This window comes from Notechis scutatus, chromosome 11 (genome assembly GCF_049901735.1).
Source record: "Notechis scutatus isolate UNSWTSFEM ecotype Mainland chromosome 11, rNotScu1.2, whole genome shotgun sequence".
In the NCBI taxonomy this organism is placed as follows: domain Eukaryota; kingdom Metazoa; phylum Chordata; class Lepidosauria; order Squamata; family Elapidae; genus Notechis; species Notechis scutatus.
The window spans coordinates 1,869,169-1,889,274 of record NC_142019.1 but is presented as its reverse complement, the minus strand read 5'-3'; the positions used below and the strand labels follow the sequence as shown (position 1 = coordinate 1,889,274).

The 20,106-nt window shown below is 44.5% G+C and overlaps 1 protein-coding gene across 6 annotated transcripts; it reads right to left on the bottom strand.

Moving 5' to 3' along the window:
- Positions 1 to 1,017: 1,017 nt before the first annotated feature.
- Positions 1,018 to 18,613, bottom strand: CLK3 (CDC like kinase 3). Of its 6 annotated transcripts, none has more exons than XM_026684517.2 (13): positions 18,469 to 18,613; positions 15,302 to 15,453; positions 12,456 to 12,666; positions 9,621 to 9,714; positions 9,277 to 9,343; positions 6,749 to 6,865; positions 6,018 to 6,190; positions 5,406 to 5,500; positions 4,375 to 4,504; positions 3,489 to 3,571; positions 2,697 to 2,776; positions 2,270 to 2,360; positions 1,018 to 1,456 (listed from the first exon to the last, which is right to left on the bottom strand). In XM_026684517.2, the coding sequence occupies exons 2-13, from the start codon at positions 15,451 to 15,453 to the stop codon at positions 1,271 to 1,273; spliced, it is 1,479 nt and encodes a 492-aa protein (XP_026540302.1). In that variant the 5' UTR covers positions 18,469 to 18,613; the 3' UTR covers positions 1,018 to 1,270. The 6 variants fall into 6 exon arrangements, with proteins under 6 accessions (XP_026540302.1, XP_026540301.1, XP_087828667.1 ...); XM_026684516.2 differs by lacking the exon at positions 18,469 to 18,613 and adding an exon at positions 18,072 to 18,459; XM_087972541.1 differs by lacking the exon at positions 18,469 to 18,613 and adding an exon at positions 17,457 to 17,657.
- Between the last annotated feature and the right edge of the window lie 1,493 nt (positions 18,614 to 20,106).

The following is a 20,106-nucleotide window of genomic DNA, read 5'->3' as shown; positions in this document are numbered from 1 at the left end:
AGCCTTCCGAGTAGGAGGTGAGCCTCTTCACCACTAGGCCGCTCTCTAGGCTTAAAATAAAGTTTAAAAAAATAATAATTAAAATTGGGAGACCGGGGCAGAGAATGTACATGCCCTGATTCTCACAATGGTGTGTACAGCAGTGCCATACGTATAACTTCCAATTTTATCAAAAGTTGTACATCTTTTAAGATCAAACCGCAAGCTTGGGTTGAATTGGTAAACAAGATCTTGGGATGGCTTAAGAGAGGGGTAAATCCCTGAAAAATCAGAACTTTTTCTGTAAATCATCCCAAGGAATGATATCAGAACAAATGGTGTAATCATGGCTTGGTAGACAATCATATCGGCACTTTTCTGTAGCTCATTTCAATTCAGGATTTGTCATGCTACTGTCTAGTAGGGCTCTCAAACAATACCTCTTATCAAATATTCCATTTAAAGCTACTCACCTTCAGGTAAATAGTATATCTAAATATGTAAGGTAAGCCAGGCCTCAGAAGTCAGGTCCCAAAGGCAATATATTATATAAAATGCATTAAACGTTTGAACTGGTTGCCATTTTCTTTTAAATGCTTCCTTATTTTATTGATGTGTAATTTTTGAACATTGCTAAATACAGAACATTTTCTCTAGGGGGGGAAAAGTGGAGCCTGACTTTTGGTATATAGACTCTCAAAACCCAACTATTTTTAGTTAAAACTTTGCAGCTTGACAGTGAGAATTAGCATAGATCATTCAGGTGGTTAATCTGTAGTTGAGCCTTGGTCTACAAGGCAAGTGCCTTTGAGGTCAATTTCACAACTGAATTAGCCACAAAACGCGGAGTGACCAAAGATCCCGTGTCCTGCTTTACAAAGAAAAAAAGGGACTTAAAACACCGCCAGCAAGGGAAGAAACATTACTGTAAAATTCCCAGATTTGTGGCAATATATAAAACCACCATTTTTATTGTTAAACGTAAAAGTTCATCCATTAAGGAAGTCCAGGTAGCTAGACGCAGTCATAACAAGTCAATTATCAAACAATATGAAACACTTTATTTGAACTTTACAACATATAAATTATGAGAGAAATCTGTGCTTCTGGACTGCAGTCCCGTCCCCCCAACCCATCCGATGTCCATTTCTGAGAGCGCACCAACACCACAGTCCATGGTGCTCCCAGGGGGGGGGGGGAACGGGACCCTCGACGTTGTTCCTAGCAGAGGTCAGACTAATCTCAGAGTATTTACACATCCTACTGGGGGAGCTCCCCTCTACCTTGTCTGTCATCTGCTTAAATCGCGGCTCGAATCTCGGCAAGTCAGCCGCCGTTCCTCTGGAGATAAGCCGGCGAAGAAGGGGTGGACCAGAGCTTCACCAAACGTGACCCGCTGCGCAGGATCAAACTCTAACATTTGCATCATCAGGTTAAACAACTGCAGGTGCTCGGTGGAATTGTGGAGCATGTACGTCTGAGGAGAGAAGACGGACAAGGGAATCCGTAAATTGCTCCTGGTTTTTTTTTTTTTTTTGGAAGGGCAGGTGCATAACCTGCAGGCTCTGGAAATGTCCAGGTGATAAAGAGATTATATATATATATATAATTAACTGAAATGGCTGTGAAAGTCTGACTCACAGACGAAAACAATACAGAAGCCTGATGATGGCAGATGAGATTCTGCCGAAACGTTGCTACAACTTTAAAAGCACAACTACAATGACGTGGGAAAATACCCAAACAAAGCTGAATACCATACATGTAAGTACCCGCAAAAACTTAACATACATACACACACACACACACATATATATAAATTATTATTATTACTATATTAGCAATAGAAGTACAGGTTAGCAATATGTAGGGAATACTCCCCTGCTTTAAAAAGGTTACAGTAGGAACAATAGGCAAGATGGGAAGTTTTCATAGGGCAAACTTTTAAAAAGCAAATCAGAATCTTGTCTAACGAAATTGTGCTTGATTAATAAATACAATTTATGCCAGCCTGTCTTCTGATTGGGGAGGGGTGTAGCTTAAATTTAGCAAGATGTTTAGTTATCACTTTCAGCTCATTTTAGGGCACATTGACAAGACGTGCCCAGCCAATGGATCTTGTTATCTAATATTAGTTCAGAAATATATATATATATAATAGTTACAGAAAATTAGATTAAATATCTTTGCTGGCTTTCCTGTTGTTCCAGAGGCATAATGAAAGATGAATTCAAGTAATAGTCTACTGTTTTTAATGAAGAACATAATTAAAAGCTCCCCCCCCCCTTACCTGTAGTGGTTTGCAGTTCTCTTGCACATATCTTCCATCTGAAGTGTTCTCATCCCATACTAAATTTCCTTTGTGGAAGTATTTCTGTTTCCTGATTGCAAACAAGGAAAAAGAAAAAAAACACAAGAGAAGGGTTGAGACAAACAAGCTTGAAAGCATGCACAAAACTCACTCCCCGCCCCCCAAGCGCTTAAATAAAACCACTGCAGAAAGTGTTCTACAACGTACAAAGACGACACCGTGCAAACAAATCTGTCATTGACAGGTTTGGTGCTTCCTTATACGTGTGTTACTCTTCCAGAACAACCTTGACCAACGTCTTACATCGCCAACAAATGATCCTTGGCTCATCCACCTGCCCAAGATGACGATGGCCTGCTTCCTGCTCCTGAAAAGACCAAACTTACTCAGAGTCAAGCACTCCTACCTAGTTTTGCGGATCATGTGCTGTGGCATTGGGCCAAGGATTTTCTCCATCATTACTAGGTGTTCTCTGTTCTCGTGAGTCTGTGAAGTCAAAGAAAGTAAGTTACTTCTAGTCAACAACAAAAAAGGATCAGCATTTTTCTTTTCTCACTGACTTCAAGAAAGTATCTCTTCTCTGTGTCAAGTAGACTTAGAGATTGAATGCTACCAAAGCCAACCGTACACCAGTCACCAAAACATAATAAGATACAATCAGTGCAATTAGCAAATTGCACTGGTTGTATCGAATACAGCAATTGGTAGGCAAGGATAATTGCAAGGAGTTTTCACTCAATGACCCATCCAGTGCTTGTTCAAAGTTATGACAGTGCTGAGTGAAGGGTACTTATGACAGCTCCTTGTAATTGTGGCCATCACGGTGTCCTTGCGGTCAAATTATTGCAATCATGGGCACTGCAGTGTCCTTCAATCTCACAATTACAACTAACAACCTTCCCAGCTGGCTTCTAACAAGCAAAGCAATGAAGCCAGCAAGAATTCGGATGTTGCAATCGCACAAAGTCCTCACTTAACGACTCACAATGATTTGCCTAATGATGCATTCATCTGACACTACAACTCTGACCGCATCGCTTAGCGATGGGAGTTTCCAGTCCCAATTGCCATTAAACAAGGACTACCTATAATTTACAAAACACCACTGAAAGTGTGTCAAAGTGCTCACTCTTTAACACAGAAAAACAAACAAACCACAAATGCTTGAATCTGTCCAGAGACAATGAAATCCATGTACCTGGAAAAGTGTGAATCCCCGGTAATATTCAAACAGGATGCAACCGATGCTCCAGACATCACAAGGCTGTGCCCAGCCCAGCTCTACAAAAGAAGGGACAGAATCACGTGTGTTCTTCATAGCAAGTGAAGATATAACTGATCACAACTGAAGTCTGCAAGGATTGTTGCATTCTCTCTTCCCCCACTCAAGTCTTTACGTCCAAACTCTCAGATTCTTTTTTTAATTTCAAGTGCTTTGCTTCCTGTACCAGCCTGCCTTCTGTTGAGCACCTGTATCATGCACGAGCCAGAAAGAGGGCTGACAAAATTCTGCAGAGCTCTTGCATCCTAGACATAAACCGTTTCAACTTCTCCCCTCAAGGCGATGATGCTATACGGCATTAAAACGCCAAAACATCTAGACACGAGGACAGTTTTTTCCCCTGTCCCATCACTCTGCTAAACAACTAATTCCCACAACACTGTCAAACTACCTAGTTGGGCTGTATTACTATTATCCTTCTCATCTTTCCTATTTCTTTATCTTATGACTGTAGCTTTGTTGCTTATATCCTATGATTTATATTGACTATTTAGTATCCTAGTATGATTTGTGTTGATTGCTTATTTAGCATCCTATGACTATCACTGAGTATCTTATGATTTATTATGATATTTTATGATTATGGAATGGTCAATAAAGAATTCTATTTCTATTGTATTTCTATTCTATTCCTATCCTAATTCTATTCTATTCTTCTATTCCTATTCTAATTCCTGTCCCATTCCTATTCCATTCTATTCTTCTGTTCCATCCTATTTTTTATTGTCTTCTCTTCCTTCTCTTCTCTGTTTAGCAAATTGGCTTAATATGGAAAGCAATAGGAAAATGAGTGTCCGCTCACCCAAGATCACTTCTGGCGGCCGGTAGTGCCGAGTTGCCACAATGGTGGTGTGATGCTCATGGTCAAAAGTGGCGCTCCCAAAATCTGCCACCCGGATACAGGTGTTCCTGATAGATTTCTCTTCACAGTTCTGCAAGGCAGAAGAGAGCCATTCACTGCCTCCTCAAAAATGTGACATTCTCAAAGGGAATGTTCTGCAAATAGCCTTTCTTTTCCGACTAGGTGGGAAATGGCCATCTGCTGCCTGGATGTCACGAATCCCCAAAGCTAACACGAGATGTTAAATGGCTCAACATCAGCAAAAAAGGTCTAACTCAAGAGCTCTCCAAACTTGGCAACTTTAAGACTTGTGGACTTCAACTCCCAGAATTCTCCACAAGTCTTAAAGTTGCCAAGTTTGGGGAGCCCTGGCCCAACTCATATACAATAAGAACCAGAGAGATATGGGGAGAGAAGTGGCAATTTTACAGAGACTTCAAGCTTCTTGAAATCTGGGGAAACGGCCATCCTGAACATTGCTTTAATCATTAAGCTGCTTCCAGTCCCGTCACAAACTGATATTCCTGTCAGGATTCCAGCAATCGCTCTAATTAAACCATGATTCTCAAACCAAACTTCAAAAAACTTCAGAGGATTCATCAGAGGCAACATCCTGGCACTGCCCGGTATGAAGCCAACTCTGGCATATGTCGTTTACAGTACCCTGTGGCCCTGTTTCCTCCCCCTCCCTTCCCCCTGGGGGGTCTCATAAACCAGATTCTCCAATTGAGCCCATTCACAGGCTGGGTGTCATCATTCACGTTCTCCAATTCAATGTATCCTCGGGCAAAAACTCTTGATATTTTAGTTACAATCTTTTAAAGGTGAGAGTTGGAATGTACGTTCGCTTTCAAACTGCTGCAGATTTCCTTCCTCCCCCCTCTCCTTTTTTAATGTTAACTACTAAAACAGGCATAGGAATGTTTTATGAGTTGACAGTTCCTTCACCTCCGTGTAAACCGGCTGGGCCTTTCTATTCCAATGAAACCCACCTTTTTCTCATTGTACAAGGTATCAAATTCCGCGTTGACAAACAAGATGTTTTCAGGTTTGAGATCTGTGTGTGTCAGCTGGTTGTCGTGCAGAACTGCGGGGGAAAAATGGGAGGAGACATTCCAATCAGCTTTGTACCGACTTGTAATCCAGAGCTGGAAGTCTTAATAGGTATTTAAGTACCAGAATATCTATTTAGAAATAGCTACCCCGAGGCCAGATTATTTTGAAAAGATGCTGTGAAGTGTTTAAAGACTTTTCAAAAGAGAATTTGACGTTCAGGCTAATCGTCACCCCCAAATTATAAATGTTTCAAGAGACTGAATTCATTTCCCTTCCCTCCCCCCATCTGGTTTCATAGTCGCCTATTCAATTTTATGCCACCGTGTCCGGATAGACAATCTCCCATGAAAAACCCCGGGGTGACTTTTGTCTCATTGGCCATTATAGACCAAACAATCCTGCTGGATACTGCTGGATTGATCGGGATACTAAGCAAGGGTTGTGAATAACTAAAAAACACCCACCCTTCCCGAGCGACGAGAAAGCGATGAGCAGTGAGAGATCTTTATTTCTGTTTTTCTCTCCTTGACCACAAAGTAAGCACTTACATTTCAAGGCATGGCACAGCTGGTAGGCCATGTGCCTTATCTGTGCAAGAGGGTAGGGCTGGAAGTTATTCTCTTTCAGAAACTCAAAGGTGTTCTTGCCCAGCAGCTCGAAGGCAATGCACATGTGGCCATGGAAGTTGAACCAGTCCGACATCAAGACGCACAAGCTAGGCCTGAGGAGAAAAAGAACAGAGGGAGGGTGGAAATCTGGCTACCAAAGAAGCATTAACCGCCTCGTCCAATTCGATGGGGCTGCCTTTCAAGAATTCACCCCCCTCAACCCTTCGATCAGGGAAAATGTTAAGGTTAGTGGGAAATTTAGGGAGAAGGAAAAGCAACTGAATGTAGCTTCTACGAGCGAGTGGGTGGGTGGGATTTATTGCCTAAGAGAATAAAGAATAAAAGGAGACAAAGGAGACTTATGCATAAGCATATAAAAGTATCTATGTCCTCAAAAAACTAAAACATTCGAAGGAATTAACGAAATAAGCACGACTTAATTTTTAGAAATTCTTGGGAGGGGGCTGCGCTGATTCTCTCCTTCCACTAGAGCAGGGTGTCCAACCTTGGCAACTTTAAGACTTGTGGACTTCAACTCCCAGAGTTCCTCAGCCAGCTGGCTGAGGAACTCTGGGAGTTGAAGTCCACAAGTCTTAAAGTTGCCAAGGTTGGACACCCCTGCAATCATTTGAAAAAGAACACGCGTCATGAACGGCAGAGGCAATACTTACTGTTTACTGTCCTTTTCTTTTTCTTTGATTTTCTTTAGGACATTAATTTCTAGTCGGGCTGCTTCACGGTATTTGCCCACATTTCGAATAATTTTCAAAGCTACCAGAGATTTGCCTCTATGGAGCAGGTGGGGAAAGAGAAGAGAAAGGGGGATTGTTAGGTAAGTCGCAGCAGACGTTTCCAATGAGGAAGTGGCTGAGATTAAATCCAATACTTTGTTCGTTCAATAAAAACCCCAAACTAGGGAAAAAAACCAATTTCTCTCTCCTTTCAAAGCTTCCAGGGACAGGTGCCAAAAGACAACAGAGCAAAAAGTAAAAGATCAAGTAGCATAATAGTTAAATCGTAGAGGTCTTCAAAGCACCTGTGCTTCACTTTATCTATCTCACCGCCTGAATATCCTTTTGAAGGCCAGAGATGCTTCATGCTACTTAATGATGCAGTTTCTTGATGAAGCATTTACAAAGGGGAGTAGGTAATTGGATTATTCATTCAGTGCTCATTTACTGGTATTCAAATAAAGCAGTGGCACATCATCCCAAATGGCCTCCCAAATGCCCTGTCAGAGGGTTATGTTTTTACCAACCCTGTAGAGAAATTCAGGGTGGCATCAATCCAGATGTTAAGAAGGCAAGCTCCTGCACTGACAGGCCACCTCTGGTTAAGGGGGTCCCTGCAGTTAAGACTTTCCTTCGAGGTTGAGACCCTCAGCCAGCCTTCTCTCAATGGAAAGGCAGATTCACTTTGGAGCAGGGGGTCTCGAACACAATCTATGCAGGACCTTAAAGGGGAACAACAATGCCACAGGTTCTAGATTGACACAGAAGCTGACCGCCAGTCAACTGCAACTCCAACAATGTGTCATGGGGCCCAATTTAAATGCAGTCCATGCTGTAGTCCGGGGGTCCTCAACCACCGGTCCGCGGACCGGTACCGGTCCGTGGAACATTTCCTACCGGGCCGCCGGTTTGCTGGGTGCCGCCATCTTGTTTGACGAGAAAGTGCTTCCGGGTGAGCTTTTCCGGTTGGAAAGCGGCGTTTGGGTCCTGAAGGAATCCTCGCGCCTTAGTTTCATCGAGGGGGCTTGAACGAAACTAAGGCGCGAGGATTCTTTCAGCACCCAAGGCAAGGAGAGCCGAGCGACCGTCCCGAAGCGAAGCCCATCGACAAAGGTACAAAGGAGGAGTTGAAGGTGGCGGGGAGAAGCGGGGGACGGCTGGCTGGCCGGTCGCTTGGCTCGCCTTGCCTTGTCATGCGTGCTGATGCCGGTACCGGGCCGCGGATCATTTTGTGATGCCGGTACCGGGCCGTGGCAGAAAAAAGGTTGGGGGCCACTGCTGTAGTCCATGACTTAAATCCCATGTAGGGAAAATTGCAAGTGCGACCATTTGGTACTTCCCAGGGAACCGTGGTTGGGAAACACGGTGAAAAGACGTTCTCTGTATACCATTCTCTCCCCGCACTCCCATATTTCTAGAGTCAGCGTTCTTTCAGTTTAACATGGAAAGCTGTGTTCACCCCGTTTGCTCATGGACTGGCTCAGCGGGCCAGGTAAACACCGAGAGGAAGCAGCAGCTCCGGGTCGGCGTTGAGTTATAATTTCCCTCTCCTGTCATTCTAATGACACACCTCCAGGAACAAAAGTTGGATTGATAGAACAGCTGGAAAAACAAGCTCCCTGCTTAGAGAAAGGAGCGCCAGAGGCTTGGCAACCGCTTTTACCTGAGTTAAAGGTGATTGGTTGCAGAAGCAAACCAAGGCATCTCCTAAACCTGGCTGAGGAATCCTGGGCGTTGGAAGCCCACCAAAGTTGCTGAAGATTTTCAAAGCACTCCCTAGAACCGCCATATACTCCCAAACAAGCTGGATTCTGAGCCATGTTGCTTGGGGACAGTCCTGCTTGCATATGGAGGGAAGAACCTGCTTCCTTGCTTTTGGGGGGAACTATCTCCTTCACTGAGGATTTCCTTCCTTGCTTAAGGCCAGCAAGGAGGGCCAGAGTGTTTTCGTTCTTTGGGTTGACCATCGGGGGAACGTTGTGACGGCAAATCTTTTGGGACTGTTTTTCGTAGGGAGAGGAGGGAGGGGAGTCTTAAATGAAATTCAGCAAGGAAGATATTTGGGGATTTTGATGAAAGGATGCCAAGAGCAAAAGGCACTGGTGTCCTCAGATTTATTTGGGAAGGCTAGTTTTTCTCGCAGCGTTCCCAATTTTCACTGTTTCTCTCCCCTCTTTTCCTTCAACATCCAAGGGGGAAGTAGCTGGTGACGATAGGAAGAGTTGCACCCATTCACGATTATCACGGGACAGTTCTCGCTGGCTTTAGGCACGGGATGGAAACGTGCCCAGCGGGTGCCCCGTTAGCTTACCCAATTTGCGCTCCCTACTGAGAAATTACGGCGCAGGCTAAGTGGCTTTGGAAAGCACAAAGGTTTCGACCTCTGCTCTCGAGATAAAGGGGACGAGATCTCTGCCTCTGAAAGAAGCAGCCTGAGATAATCCGGTCAGGCGTTAAGTAACTCGTACCTGGCGTGGTCCACGCACTCCACCACTTTGCCAAAAGTCCCTTCGCCAAGGCTGCCCACAATTTCGTCTAGGAGAAAAAACAAAGGCGGATGTGAGCTCCAGGCACAGGGAACGGGGGGGGTGCGAGGTCCTGCAAATTTCACAGCATTCAAAAATCTCAAGAAAAGCTCTCACTGCTAACACTCTTTAATGCACAAGTTGTCTATTTTCTGTTGTCAAGCAATTACTGTTCAGTCCATTTACAAGCCATAAACATTAGAGACCCCTCCCGTACACTGAGAGCGATCTCGTCTAACATGGGGATAGAAAGTAGAGAGGTAAAGTTTTACGAAAGGTGGCTGTACATCGCTCTTGGAGCCAATCGCCGATCCTGCACACCAGGTGACCTTCCTTGTCATCTTCCACGCTCCTGCTGCGCTTATTGCTCTGTTGGCTTCTCTGTACACACCGCCCCCCGAAACGCCATCCGACCAATCGCACACAGCGGGCAGTTTCCGATTGGCAGATTGAGTTGTCATTCAAAGGCGGAGAGACGACGATGCGTCGGTGGTTGGATTTTCCAGATCCCAGCATTTCATAAGGCACACAGCATATATAACGATAGGGATATTGCAAGGGACACGTCAAGACACAAACCGACTTTCAAAACAAAGGTTAAAAAAAACAGCTACAGGTATGTAAAGAAACTGATTAGCTATGGAAGGCGAGGGCTGGAGTCTCACAGCAGTTGGTGCCCGTAGGTCTTGAGCAAGGGGTAAGCAGCTGGCATGTGCCCAGTGACTGAGCACGCTCCCAAAGGCCTCAACTGCCACCTCTTTATCACTAAGGGAAAGATAAGCGAGTCGCGCAGGAAGGAGGATTCAATGGAAGGAGCTTCTCCATCAGCAACCATGATAATGGGGCAAACCCCACCCACCCCAAAAATGTCAGCAGAAGCCTACGTTGCCCCCTCCTAGCCCAGTGGCTGTTCAGTGTTGAATCACCCTCCTGATCAGATGGAAAACCACTGCAAATCTGGTTGTTCTACCTTTGATAAGCCTGGTCTAATCCGTTGTTTGCTTTTAGTACTGAGTAGAAGTCAAGCTTAGAAGAGGCCTTTATAGACAGGAGCCATGTGGGAGTCGAGCATTTTTAAAGTGTGGCTGATGACCGTTCTATAAAGGGCCAAAAACCAACTAAGGTCATAGAGGTCAGCCCCACACTGCCCCCAATGCTCAGGGAAGTGTTTCTGACCCTCTTGAAGAAGAAAAGAAAGAAAAAAATGAAAAAGGAGTCCTTCGTGGTTACTAGGTTCTACTGTACTGAAGGAGTGGGAAGAAAACAGCCAAGCAATCCTGAAGAGTTCCACTATTATAACTATCCCAATCACCATTTTATCATAACCTTTTAATAGCAAAATATTATATATATACATATATATATATATATATATAGAGAGAGAGAGAGAGAGAGAGACAGCTCGTTTAGAATGAGCTGCAGATTCCAAGTCTACCCTCTCTTGTTCCACTTTCCCCTGAAGAACAGCTGGGCGTACTGTCTAAAGAAAAAGTGGTTGGAACAGACAAGCTGAGGTCAATCTTAAGATCCTTAAGCAGGTTAAAGAAGGTGAAGAAAACTGAGCGGTTTAGGTCACACCGAGCAAAGTCTGTGTCCTTAACACGGCAATCATACTTAGGGGACAAATTCCAAGAACAGGGATCTGGGGAGGGGGAAAAGGGAGACTTACAGTGGGCAGCCTGTAAGATATTAGCAAGTGCAAACTGAAAAACAGGATAAGGAAAAGAGGACAGACTGGTTCAAACCATCCACAAAACTCCCTTCCCTTTGCTAGGTGTGTAAGGGCAGGGAGCAATTACAGCACCTCCAGCTTTAGGGACCTTGGGAGGTGTATGAATCAGTAAAGCAAACTCATACGTGCACTTTAATAGTCGCTGCTGTTTTGTTATTAAATTACTTGTTTCCTTTTTCTGCAGGTTGGTGGGTGGAGCCAATTCGTGGATGAGATTTGGGGACTACTTATTAATTTAAAAATGCGTTTAAATAAGGAGAATTGTTGTAACCAAAGCTAGAAAACCTCTGCAACGTGTGCACGTTCCCCAGACCTCCGACGGGCTGAATGTCTGCTGTGGCCCTGTCTTATTGCCCAGCAGGTACTCAAATTCCCATCGTCTGGAGTTCTTTGGAGTCCTTGGGAGGCTGCCATGCGTAACTAGGAGGCTGTCAGGTTACTCAGGCTGATTATACAGTTAGGCCTCGACTTACAACAGTCTGTGGAGTGACCGTTCAAAGTTACGACGGCACTGAAAAATGGTGACTTATGTTCTCTTTTTGGCAGTTGACCACCTTTGCCGCATCCTCATGGCCACGTGAACAAAATTCAGGCGCTCGGCAAACTGGTCACGGGATTTCCCTCTTTGGCGACCTCCCGACAACCAAAAGTCAACAGGGGAGCCAGATTCACTTAACGTCCGGAGTTACTAACTTATCCAACTGCAGGGATTTCGCTATGGAAAAGAAAGGGCATAAAATGGGACAAAACTCACTTAACGAATGCCTTGCTTAGCAACACAAAACGCTGGGCTCAAGTTGTAAGTCGAGGACTACCTGCATACTCCGCAGGATCTAGATTTCACCAGAATTCTCTTCCAGAGGGTTGTCAGGACGAGAAGTGACGGTTCTTCAGCCAAGGACAACACAACCTGGCTGGTGTGTGTGTGTGTGTGTGTGTGCGTGTGTGCGTGAAAGGCTAAAAGAAACCTGGTCTTGTTACCAAGGCGAAGGAACAGCCTGTGTCACTAATCACAACTAACCAAGCGCCACCAGGCATATTATGGGGTGGACGCTTCGGAGTGGAGAAGGAAGGATGCAGCACAGCCGTCCTGAGTCACGTACACAAACGCCCCTCTCAAGCATCACCTCCCAATGTGTCTTAGAAAAACGTCACGCTGGATTCTCAACCACTACAGCCTTTTCACAGCTGGGTCATCAAGCCTAACATAACCAGGATCGCACCAGGCGAGAAACCTTACAAAACCGTACCGAGAGGGGGGGGAGGGAGAAAAAAAAAAAGAGATAGCGATTAGAAGTACTCACCCAATGTTAAAATCAAAGCTGAAAAAGAGCTAGAAGGTCATTGGTCCCTAGGACATTTCCTGAACTCGTTTTTGGATGCTACTCACCGAGGAGGTGCTGCTACAAGACCTGGTCCTGCGTTTCCGGCAACGATGTTGGTGCTTCCTGGTCCGATGACGCTCCCGAGATCTCCTGTGGTGACGTGAACGACGGGTAGAGTAATAGTCCTCTACAAAAGACGGGCTTTGCTCTTCAAACTTGTGGAATTCACTGTCTGTCCTGTCTCGGTACCCTCTCTGGTAAGGCAATCTGTCCTGGCTGAATTGCAAACAAAAGCCTCATTACAAATTGGGGGGGGGGGAGGGGGGGAGAGAGAGAGAAAAAAAAAAACCTGACATAGGATGTTACTTACTGCCACGCACTTACAACAGCTGCCTAAAATAACTCTTAAACACACAAATCTTCCCTGACCGGTCAGCAGATGCACCTGCCAATTACAGCTCATGGCATCATGGCCTGTAGCACATTTCTGTAACAAAGCTCCAAATGTCACCGTGTTTGTTTATTCTGCCGGTTTTACTAAAAATTATCCTAAGCAAACAAGGCAAGAATGGGATGCAAGAGCACCAGGGAAGGTAGGCTTCATTGAGATTATGGGCACATAATAACCAACTTTCTTACCTTATTCCTTACTTTGCCCCATTTCACCTGCATAGATTTCCCTGTGCGGTAAAAAATAAGGCCTTTAAGCAATCTATAATCTTCTGAGGTCAGAACTGTTAATAATTGCCAATAGCAGACCAGAGGAGAGACCGAGCTGGCGTTGGGATGTAGCACACAGAACAATTAACTAGGATTTGCAGAAGAGCAGATATTTCTGGCATATAAAACTCACGCCTTACTTGGACTGAGGCTAGAATTCCACCCTCCAGGATCGTGGGCTTTTTATTCAAAAGTCTCTTTGTATGGACATCGGCGGCTTCGTGGGCCCACTGTTATATTTTTTTTGACTCATGAAAAAAATATACGGTTCACAAAAGGCACGTGCACCAAACCAATGTAGAGAGAGCCTCTTTGCTTTATTATCTCCTTAGTCTCTTTCATGGTACCAAGCCTTTTTCTATTCTTCGTCCTCACAATCACAAAGAAAATTATTCTGGAGGTGAAGGGGTGCCGAGGCAAAATAAAGCCTCCCGCCAGTGGCTCATGCGCAGGTTTTTTATTTTAGTTCGTCACAAGTAGAGTTTGTACCTCTTTCACACAAAACGGTTTGCCTATTACCTTCGTAGTTCCCAAGGAAGCAGCCCATTCGTGCAAGAGGTGTGTTTGCCAAGGCTTCTCTGCCAATTTCTGTTAGTTCAGGACTCCCAAGCAATGGGTAAAAGTGAAATTGGTAATTCAATGCGCACTGCTTAAAGCCAACCGGCCTATAATTTTAGGTCACTGCTGACCTTTGAGTGTCCTTATTTGATTTCGTCGATACTAGCCCACCCTGTGCTGTAGAAGATGCCAATGAACCTGTGCCAGGCCAACCCAGGCGGCATTTAAAGTTGAGCGCAACGTCGCCAGATTTCCCCAGTTCCACGACAACATGCAAAGGAATGTGGGGGTGTGATTCTCAAGCACAATATATTTCTATGTTGAAGCAGACGTTGGAGTCAACCTCCCATATCTTGAGGATGTGCTGCCCAAATCTGAGCCAGATTTTTTTTTTGGGGGGGGGGGGGAAGGAAGCGGGGCAACCAGCTCTAAGAGCAAGAAGACGAGCCGATTGCTCCCCAGAAGTATCTCATTTCCATTCCATTTTTAAATCCCAATCCCATGGGCCAAACTTTTAGAGGGTTTGGAGAGATTCACAGTGGGAATGGTAGCGGCCTGACCTCTAAAATTGTCGCCCGATCTATTTCTGTTTAAGAGGCAGAATGTTTTATTTTATTTATATATCAAATTTCTTTGCTGCCTATCTCACGGTTTAGGCAACTCTGGTCGGCTCACATCAAGATAAAACCCACGAATGTTCAACAATTATAAATGTAAAAACAGATTACAATTACACAAAAAAAAATGAAACAACTAAAAAACAAGGGTTTGGAGGGGAGAGGTGGAGTTCCTTCTCTTTGTTAGTGCACCAACCACCTCCAGCCAACAGCTCCTCCTCCTTCAAGGCCAACCAGCATAGCCAGATTTCAAAGCTTTTCCTGAAGGCTAAACGAGAGGGGGCGGATCTCAAAATTCATTTTAAAATGCCACAAGCTCTCTGTTATACACCAATCCAACAGTGGTGGATTGGGAGAGCCTAGACATAACATTTAGAAGCAGTATATTGAATAGCAATATACTGGTTCTAAATATTATGTCTAGGCTCTCCCAATCCTCTTCATTTTATCTACAAAGCCTCCAAGTTCTTCCTAAGATTAGTTATGTTTTATCTGTGCAACCAAGGACTAAGACAACGAAAGTTTCATTACATGTTTTGAAAAACAGAGAAGGCAGGAAAAAAAAACCTTATCAGAATTTGTATTCAAAAGCCAACCATCTAAATCCATCGGGTTCAATGATAGAATAACCACAGTGCCCTGCATTGGAGCCTTCTAGACTCCGTAAGCTGTGGCTTGACCTAAGGAAGCAATTAAGAACACAATAGCAGTTTTGCTCAATCCAAAAGGGCATCTCTGAGGGAGCATTGTGTTGCCTTCAATGGTGAAAACAATTCACCAAGTCTCCCCCATCCTCACCAAATGTGAAGGCAAATTTCCTCAATGGTATATAACACCTGAAGGATTTTATTTTGGTATGTATAGCACTTAACTATGTACCTTGACAGATTTATTGTCTATGATTCTTGATACTTACAGAGAAGACACGGGATCTCTAAGCAAACACATGTATAATTTCTCCTTCTCAGACCATTATCAAGGATCGGCCAGTCAAATGCTGGTTTCAAGCAGCTCACCTTCTAGAACGTGACCTCCGAGGAAAATCCCGGAGAGTGGGATACCGTGATCTTCCCTCGTGGTGCTCCCTGCTACGAGACCGCCGCCTCTTCCATCTATGGCTCATATAGGGCTCGGGCTCAGGTGAGTGGTAACGTTTACAGTGATGCATCTGAATACACAGGGGAGAGATGTGTGTGTGAACGGAAGAAGCCACCTCTCCAGGAGAACAAATTCATCCCAATAATTCACACCTTTTGGCCACCATTCACAAACTTCAAAAACTCCTATTATACTGATGTTTTTTTTAACTAGTGTTTCCTCAAGAAGACAGGTTAGTGCAGCATCAAATTCAAGAATATTCATGCCAGTGGCATTAAAAAGACCTTTATGACATAAGCAACAGACAGACTGTCTAAGAGCAATCGTGTTAAAGGAATATTACCTATTTACATAATGTTCTGTCGGAAATGTTATAAGCTAAGCATAACTGACACCAATTTTTTTTAATGAGAGTTACTATGTACATCGTAAGGATATTGTTACTTCTTTCTATATGGTAAGCTTTTTGGAAAAATAATAATAATGCAAACAGCTACTAGGACTGCAAGTCAGAGCAGTTCAATTACTGTTTTGACTTGCTAAAATAAATAGAACAGAACCAGAAATTTTTTAAGGCAGTATTTCAATAAAAATAAAGTAATAAAATAACAAATAAATAACAAAAAATGACTAGCTGCAGAGATAATGTACTAAAAATAATAGTATATAAACATTTTAAAGTATGTACAAATTACTAGTATCTCTAAAAAGCAGTTGTGTGGGATTAATGTTTAAAGATAGGAATTTTATTTAAAATTTTAAGGCTAACCATCTATTAAGGGAAGAAAAGAAGGAAATGGTTACTCATATAGCGAAGCTGTCTTTCCAGCCAGATATTCTTCCATACTAGGTGTCAACAAAACAATTATGTTAAAAAAAATTCCACCAATGAAAGCTTGGTAATCAGATTCTACTTTCTAATTTATTTAGCCCCAACTGTAGAACTGGAGATAAATGACTCTGGGATTTAAAAAAAAATAGTGCCCTTTATCTAATATTTTTTCTTCCCCCTAGAAATTTCCATACACCTCTTACCATAAAGGTTTACATAAAAACAACAAAGTAGTAACCGATGTATGATCATAAAACGTACACATCAAGAAACTTAGGTTTAACATTTGTGAAAATAGCATGGAAGCTATTTATATATTTGGCACCAAAACAACAAAGTGCACCTTTGTTCAAATCAGTTACTACCATATTGAGTTGACTACCCTAATAGTCATCCACCTTCCTAAAGTGATGCACAAACCAGATGTGTCCATTACACCTGTAGTTTGACACACCTGGACAGTGGCCAGAAGGCCGAAGGGAGGATGTACGTAAGCCATTCAACTAAAACAGAGAACCGAAGGCCTGGTTCACCCCAAGGATGCGTCAGTATTTCACACCGCACAAAACAATAGTCCTCGACTTACAACAGATCGTTTAGTGACTCTTCAAAATTACAAAGGATCCCGAAAAAAAGCAACTTATGACACTTTTCGACACTTAACGACTGTTGCAGCCTCCCGTGGTCACATGATCAAAATTCAGATAACTCTTCAAACTCTCTGCATTATCACGGGATTTCTATTATTTTTACCTATAAAGCTGCCTCCTCCTTTTGGGAGCGACAAACATGTTTTTTAAACGGCCTGTTTTTTTTTCTCAATACACCTTTAAAGGTTTTTAAATAGTTTCATATATATCTGGTCAAGTTGGGATTTTTAAGAACCTCATTTTTAATTTATATGAATACACCTGATTGTTCTCAGGTCAAACTGCAAGCATCTCTTAAATAAAGGTCTTAAGAATTAAAAAAAAAAAATTCAGATGCTTGGCAACTGGTTCATATTTACAACGGTCGAGAATGTCCTGGGGGCGGCCTCTTTTGCGACCTCCTTAACAAGCCAAGTCGATGGGGAAGCTCGATTCGTTTAACAACGGCATCACTCCCTTTTAACTTCAGCGATCCACTTAACAACTGCGGCCAGAAAGGTTTGTAAAAAGCCCACTTCACAGATGTCCCGCTTAGCCACCGAAATGTTGGGGGTCAAACTGCAGTGATAAGGGGGAGTACCGTCTACTTACCTTATATAGGTAAGCGCCATTTAAGACAGTCGGGCTTCACCAAACCCATTGCTGGCTACCTTAACCCTGCTGGCGATTCACTTAACAACGGAGGGCAGAACAGTCGTAAAATGGGGACAAAGATCAAGATCTCAACACAAACGTGGGGTGTGTGTGCGTGCGGTCGTAAGTCAAGGACTATCTGTGGTCGTAAGTCGAGGACTATCTGTAGGTCGTGTTTTAAGGGGGGGAGGAAGAGGCCTGTTTACACAAAGATGGGTAAAACCCAACTAACCATCATGGCTTAAGGAGATTTAAAAAAAACAAAAAACCTCGCCATCTTTGCAGGATACATTTCGTGACGATGCTTGCTTTTTAATTTAAAGGCAGGCTCAGGAGCGAAGCTGCCACAAGCCCCCCCACTCCATAGGCCCGAAGCCTTCTCCCCGCACCACCACCCCCTCTGACGTTGCCCACTCCCCCCACCCCGCAGGCCCTTGGGGGGGAGGAAGACCAGGCCACACACGGCCGACAGCCGCGGTTAGCAACCCGCCGGGCGGCATCGCCGACGGAAAACCGGCCCTCTCCTTAAAAGCCCCTTTATCTTCGTACCTCCCCCCCCCTCCGTTCCCCTACCCAGCGGGGGTCCCGGGCGCGAGGGGGACCCCGAAAACCCGCCTCCAGGAAACGGTGTCCCGTCCGCATCTCCATTCCAGCGGCGGCGATGTTCCCGCGAGACTTGGGGGAAGCGAGAGCGGCGCGCGACCGAATTCGTGGCAGTCCCGGCGGGAGGGGGGTGGAATAGAACGGTGAGGCTTTGGGAGGGGCGTGGCCGGCTCTCCTGCGAAGGAAGCGAAGCCCCGCCCACTCCTTTCAGCCTCTCCCCCTCCCCTCCTCCTCCTCAAAAGCGGCGGCCTTGGGTTACGCCGACTTAAGGCCCGTGGTTCCAGGCGACGGTTTTCTCCCGCTTCTCTTCCCCAGAAAAGCGATTCCGAGTTGCGAACGAGACCCACCCAGCCACCCCGGTCCTCACCGCGGTTTCCGACCCCTCCGAGGCCTCCGACTCGGCTCCGCCGCCGCCACAGACGACGATGAGGAGGAAAACGACACTTGCACGCAGGCGCACTCGGCCGGTCTGAGCGCTGAAAGGGGCGGGGGAAGAATCTCGATGGGTGTCGTCGCGCTAGAGCGGCTCGTCGCCGAGGTTTTTCCCCTCCCCTTGGCCGGACGCCATGCTGGTCGATGGCTTCTGCCGCTCTGGGCGCCCGACTTTGTGGGAGTGGAGGACTGCGGCAAGGAAACGTGGAATCGCAAGAGACGTGTTATTATCGTTGCTGTTGTCGTTCTTATTGTTGCAATTTATACACTGGCGAATCTCTCAGGAATGTGAGCAGCCTTACCAGAAGAAGCACACGTAGGGACAATATACCAAGTGTGCAAAGGAAAAGTCTACTACACACTAATTTAAAAGGTCTCCAAACTAATTAAAATGGAGCATAAAAAATTAAATCAACTTTTTTTTCAATAATTTTTTTTTATATTATATTTTTAAAAACACCCTGTTTCTCCAACAATATGGCCTCCCCCGATAGGAAGTCCCAGCATGTTTTATAGGCATGAAATGAAATTAAGCCCCTCCCCCCAAATTAAGGCCTATATTAAAAACATGTGAAATGGGAGGGAAATGGTGGGGGGGCTTGCCATTAGGAAGTACTTTTGTTGCACACCCGGATATGGTGCTGCCTGCGTTGACCCCGATACGAAGTGCCCCACCAATGCCGAGGTCAACATCCAAGCCATCGCCGCCCACCCGCCCGAAGATGCAAGGGGGGGGGAATTAAGTCACCCCCCGAAAAGATGGCCTAGCCATTTTGGGGGGGCTCAAAAAAAATAAGACCCGGCCTTATTATATGAGAAACACGGTATCTAGGTGAACAACGTGATTCCAGGTTTTTACATTTCAATAAAACATGACCATGATCACATATTCAACTAAGGCAAAAAACTTATATCTAAACTTAGAATAGAATTCTTTTATTGGCCAAATGAATTTGTCTTGGTGCAAATGCTCTCAGTGTACATAAAAGAAAAGACATTCGTCAAGAGTCAAAAATCATCAGGTGCAACACTTAATGCTAGCCATGGGGTACAATAAGCAATCAAATCATACTAAGAAATAGTCAATATAAATCGTAAGGATACACGTGACAAAATTACAGTCACACAGTCACAAGTGGGAGGGGATGGGTGATAAGGAGTGATGAGAAGATTAATAGTAATAGTACTGCAGACTTTGTAAATAGTTGGACAGTGTTGAGGGAATTATTTGTTAAGCAGAGTGATGGCGTTTGGAAAAACCTGTCCTTGTGTCTAGTTGTTCTGGTGTGCAGGGCTCTATAGCATCATTTTGAGGGAAGGAGTTGAAACAGTTTATGTCTGGGATGTGAGGGGTCTGTAAATATTTTCACAGCCCTCTTTTTGACTCGTGCAGAATACAAGTCCTTGATTGAAGGCAGGTTGATAGCCATGGTTTTTTCTGCAGTCCTAATTGTCCTCTGAGATGGAACCAGGGCATAAATGCCTTTTCAACAGCTCCCCGAAGCCATTTTAGATGGGAAACAACTGGGAAGCCGTTCCAACGTTGTATAATAATTTTATATCGAGCCAAAAC

Excerpts from the sequence above, each read along its gene's own strand:
- CLK3 (XM_026684516.2), bottom strand. The coding sequence starts at position 18,146 with ATGGAGATGCGGACGGGACACCGTTTCCTGGAGGCGGGTTTTCGGGGT. Across the intron at positions 9,715-12,455 it reads CTTGTAGCAGCACCTCCTCG|AGAAGCCAACAGAGCAATAA; the intron begins GTGAGTAGCATC and ends CGGTGTGTACAG. Across the intron at positions 2,777-3,488 it reads GGGGATTCACACTTTTCCAG|ACTCACGAGAACAGAGAACA; the intron begins GTACATGGATTT and ends TTGACTTCACAG.